At 37.3% G+C, this 4,885-nt stretch overlaps 1 protein-coding gene across 1 annotated transcript in view; it reads right to left on the reverse strand.

Annotated features, from left to right (window-relative positions):
* Window positions 1-2,303: 2,303 nt before the first annotated feature.
* LOC110039204 (phosphatidylinositol:ceramide inositolphosphotransferase-like) overlaps window positions 2,304-4,885 on the reverse strand; it is a 4,894-nt gene continuing 2,312 nt past the window's right edge. The window contains exons 5-12 of the mRNA XM_020744194.1: window positions 4,686-4,766; window positions 4,518-4,589; window positions 4,165-4,225; window positions 3,983-4,085; window positions 3,767-3,862; window positions 3,635-3,681; window positions 3,429-3,544; window positions 2,304-2,761 (exon numbers count right to left, since the gene is read on the reverse strand). Of these exons, the coding sequence (XP_020599853.1) occupies window positions 2,678-2,761; window positions 3,429-3,544; window positions 3,635-3,681; window positions 3,767-3,862; window positions 3,983-4,085; window positions 4,165-4,225; window positions 4,518-4,589; window positions 4,686-4,766 (660 nt within the window). The 3' untranslated portion in view covers window positions 2,304-2,677. The remainder of the gene's footprint in view (window positions 2,762-3,428; window positions 3,545-3,634; window positions 3,682-3,766; window positions 3,863-3,982; window positions 4,086-4,164; window positions 4,226-4,517; window positions 4,590-4,685; window positions 4,767-4,885) is intronic.

Raw genomic sequence — 4,885 nt, forward strand, 5'->3', positions numbered from 1 at the left:
CATCACTGCCCTAATCAACAATTATCAGATTAGTAGCACTCTCATCGACACTATCTGCTCCATGAACATTTTGTTGAAGTCAGTGTTCGGCAAAATATGCCTCGACAACGAACGATTGCATATGCAACCGAGATTTCTGGCGAGAGGAAGCAAGCCTTGGGAATCATCGCTCTACTAGTCACTTGGTGAGAAAAAGACAAGCAGTTCACCAACATGACAAACTTCATAGTAGTTAACTCGCCACTTGCTTACGACACAATCCGGGAGGAGTTCCAAAAGTTGTAGAGGGCCGCCTACATATGAGAGGCTAGCATCCGATGTAGCTATCAAATATTGTTATGGTGTAGAAGCCAAACAGTAAGTGGAGAATGTGTGCGGACTTCACTAATCCAAACATTGCCTTCCCGAAGGATTACACTGCCACAGATCGATATGCTCATGGATCTGCCGGTTGACCATGCCGTGATGAGTTTTCTCGACGCCTTTTCTGGCTACCATCAGATCAAGATGCATCCAGTCGATGCTGAGAAGACTGTATTAACTACTAGCGAGGGAGTGTATTATTATAATGTAATGCAAGCCTGTTATGGTAGAAAGAGTGCAACTGCTTTTCTCTTCTTGATGACAACTTTCTCCTTCCGTTCACTCCTCCTGCCGGGTGTCCTACCCTTTCGGTTACCCGATGACAAAATAAATCAAGAGTGTTATCTTATTTTTCTTGCAACGTCGCTACCAAGAAGTAAGATAAGTGAGGAACTAAAATATATACATCAAAATATGTCAGCTCCATTCTTAAGGAGATCTAACGATCCATAAAGGAAGAATATGATGAAGAAGGGCCCACTGACATAAGATCATGATGCCTAGTTGCCCGAACCAGTAAAGTTGTTTGAGCTAAGCCAACAAGGGTAAAGCCAACTGAATCACGAGACTGATAAAAAACAACAAGCAGATATAAGAATGAGCCTCTCAGCCAACTATCACAAAATAACCGACTCAAGGGAAGATCCAGTTCTATAACATTTCCAACCAAGCATCAGAGGGACGCCCAGAGGCTCCTTATCAGAGGTCAATGATTGACAGCCTGATTGCATCAGTCAGCCAATCTATACTAAGCAAACCCAGCTAACCGAGTCAATTTATATCAACCAAGCTTAGCCAGCTGATCTGAAGCCAGCTAAGATTAGCCTACCTAGTCATAAAGTAGCCGAATGATAGGTTTACCCATATAAAATACCAAAAATACCCCAATCCTTTAAAACGGGGATCATCATGTACTCTCTTCTCTATAAATAAGAGAATCAATAAATAAAGATTGGCACATTGAATTATTATTTATTATTATTCATTCTGTCTTTCTAACTCTCTGTTGTCTTTTTTTTATTTACATTCTATTCTTTGAGCGAGATTCATGGACGAATCAGGATTCAACACATAATTAGAGAATATTTGTCGCACATGAGGAGAAAAGTGTGAGGTTTTCAATAATTTGATGAACAGCATGAGTTCTGTTTCCATTTCATGTTTAGTGGGTCAATATCTTGAAGTACTAGATGCCCAGACAAATTTGAAAGATTGAACAATCCAATGACGGGTGAGAATGGAGTTGACGACATGAAAAATAAGCAGATTTATTCATAATTGTATCAAACACAATTCTAAATTTAAAAGCATTCAGATTTGATGAATCCATTGATAAATCCAACTTTATTAGATTTACTGAATCGCAAAATCCTGGATTGTGCCAAACACGCCTAAAACATATAAAATGAGAAAGTTTGATCGTGGGGCAAACACAACCAACCACATTGATTTCCATGGTTGCTGGCGTTGTCGGCGAGTTATTGGTATCGCACAGAGAAATTTAGGATCGAACCCGGGCCACCCGCATGACAGGCAGGTATAACATACAAATCAAACTGACAAAGTTGAAACTCAATCTAAAACATAATCAAATAAGGATTGATTTCTTAAATTTTACAACCAAAACTAATTGGTTAAATTAAATAATAAATCAGATCATTCAAACTGTTAAAATTCATCCAAATGCCAGGTTTTAATCTTAAGGATTAAACTTCAGTATATTTTTGAAGGCCGGCTTCAAAACAAGGATCTGTTTGAGACAGTTGTAGACGATTGCATATTTAATTATGAAGTTATTAGAAAAAAAAAAACCATTTTTAATACTATAACATAGACTTTCTTTAGAAAAGAAAAAACTTTACACAAAAAACAAGGGATATAATGACAAAAGTTTCTAGAAAAGAACATGAAGAACATAGTCAGGCAAAAGAGAGAGTATGGCATGGCAACCACGTATAAAATAAAATTATGAAAAAAAGAGGGTGCGGTTGTAGCACGATGTTACAATGAAGACCAGCTTGCGTCTACTTTATAACATTGGCATTAAAAGAAAATTTTCAAGAAATAATGAATTGGGAAGCAACGACAAAGGAAATTTCAAAATTGCCAGCGGGGGAATCCTAAGAGATACAATAAAGCATCTTTGACAGAAGGATTGTTCAATGAAAGCAAATTTCTTCCGACAATCTCAGATATTTCAATCTGCAGAGTAGCTTTGTCAGCAGTCTGGAACGAACATATCCTGTCTGTGTCTATGTCCCTCCCACTTACTACTCTCTCATTTGTGATTTGTGCTGCTTCTGCCCGCTACGCTCTAGACCCCATTCATTGTTGCTTCAGAATGAGCGTGGTGATTGCCATTTTCCATATGCTTCCCGTTCATTTGTGTTCTTTGCCTCTGTAAAAGATTAGAAATTAGAATCAACAACATTCAGCTTAGGATGTCCATAAAAAGTTCCTCCTAAATCTCTTAAATAATCAGTATAATCATTAGTCTTTACCCCAAGTAATTACAAATCCTTCTCCATTCATTATTGTTACCATATCAAAGTTATCAAATGTCTCAACCTATTTATAATATTTAACTTTATTACTCATTGCTGACAATTTTCTACAGATTTAAATAGAAAAGGCTGAAGCTGGACTTCTTGCCTGCCTTTTATCCGACCGTACAACCCAGACGAGTTGAAATGATGAGCCATAAAACATAAAGTATGTGGGTCAAATATATGACTCCCAGGAAATATTCATCTCCTTCAACCATCAGGCCACAAAATCTTTTCACATTTTATCATTAATATTCTCCCTCCCTCTCAATTTTCTCTACAAGCCAAGCTGGAAACACAGAGAGAAAGGCAGTTAAAAATGGCACAGCACACCCTGGGCATTAAAATTGTCTGCCTTTCTCTCACAGTTAAAACCAAGCTGGCATGCAAGTTGTGTATTAGCAATGCCACATCCAGCATTATTTCAAACATGAAAATATTCAGCTAAGAACTCCACCACACTGCCCTAACAAAAATAAAATAAAATAAAAGCAATTATAAACAGCAATGGGGCCATACCCAATCAGCAGCATCACCATTCAAAAGCTTCTGGTTCTCTTCTTTGGCTTTGCTTTCCTTTTCTTTAGAACTCAAAGGAAGTATTGGCGGACTTCCCCCAGAGCGATCTGGCATTTCTGCACAAAATTATTCCAAATTTATAACCATAATCTTTTCAATATAAAGCTGCTAATAAAATGAATATTTTGAGAAGATCATATATAAACCTGGCAGTTTTGTTTCAACAAAGAAAACGACCAAATTTACAGTATACCTGACACCAAAGCACGTGAAACCAGATGAGACAAAATGCAGCAGATATAATATAACAAAAAATAACAAAGCTTTCTTCTACTTGCCATGCAACCACCACATCAACGGAATAGTGTTTTCGAGCAGCTACTATAAGCAGGCTCTGAACTATAACCATCAACCATGAAGCTATCTTGATGATCCTGAAAGCACAACCAAATACCAAATACTTACAGAAATCGTATTTAATCAGTGGAACTTACATTAATGATGCCTACAATAGATATAATGAACGCCTGTTATTCGATAAATTAAACAATTACCTGTTTGAACCATACTTATAATACGTTCGCACAAAAACCAGAGTAAATATCATGTGGGATGAAAATATCAAGTCTCCGCATCCATATAGGACTCCTCGAGGAACTGCAAGTAGAAAAACAAGCATAAATGCAGGCCATGGTATTAGAAAAAGCCATATCCAGTATGGCAATAAACAGCATACAATTTAGTAGGAGGACTTCAAATATGTTGTCTGGACGGGGCAGAATGGCAAGAGGTGATCCCTGCACAAAAAGGAATTTTTGTTCATGCAGTGCAACAGTAAAAAACTAATTCCACTGTAATATCAGAGCAGCAAGTAAAGTGCCAAAACTGTCCTCCAGCTATTTACATTAGGACATTTTAGTCCTAGAGTTTATAAACAGATTAAATTAGTCTCTGGCCGTTTTACATTAGGCCATTTTAGGCCATTTATAAACTCTAGGATTAAATTGGCCGCCTGTAAAAAATTAAGGGACCATTTTGACACTTTTATCTCTGAACAACTCATTCAGTGAAGCTTCGACATGTATATACCTCACGACAGTGATAGTTAGGGCCCGGGAGGATGGTAGAATAGAATGTAAGAATTCTTAGAGTCTGGCAAACCTGAAAGAAAGAGCTTAAATTAGATTGCATCATATAATACAGCGGTGGTAACTACAAATTATGAGAGAGAAAAAGCCAAACATATTTAGCACGTACCACTAGACAAGACAAGACTCTGAGCCACAGTAGAACGGTGTAGAAGCGCTTGCTATGGCAAACGAACGGATGAAATGACCACTTCAAATCCAAGAAAATAATCGTTTGAGCGACAAGTTATGTAATCCGAGGAGCAGAAACATAAATAAACTCGTGTTGAAGATATATATATATATATATATATATATATATATATACAC

This window comes from Phalaenopsis equestris, unplaced genomic scaffold, assembly GCF_001263595.1.
Source record: "Phalaenopsis equestris unplaced genomic scaffold, ASM126359v1 Scaffold235833, whole genome shotgun sequence".
In the NCBI taxonomy this organism is placed as follows: Eukaryota; Viridiplantae; Streptophyta; class Magnoliopsida; order Asparagales; family Orchidaceae; genus Phalaenopsis; species Phalaenopsis equestris.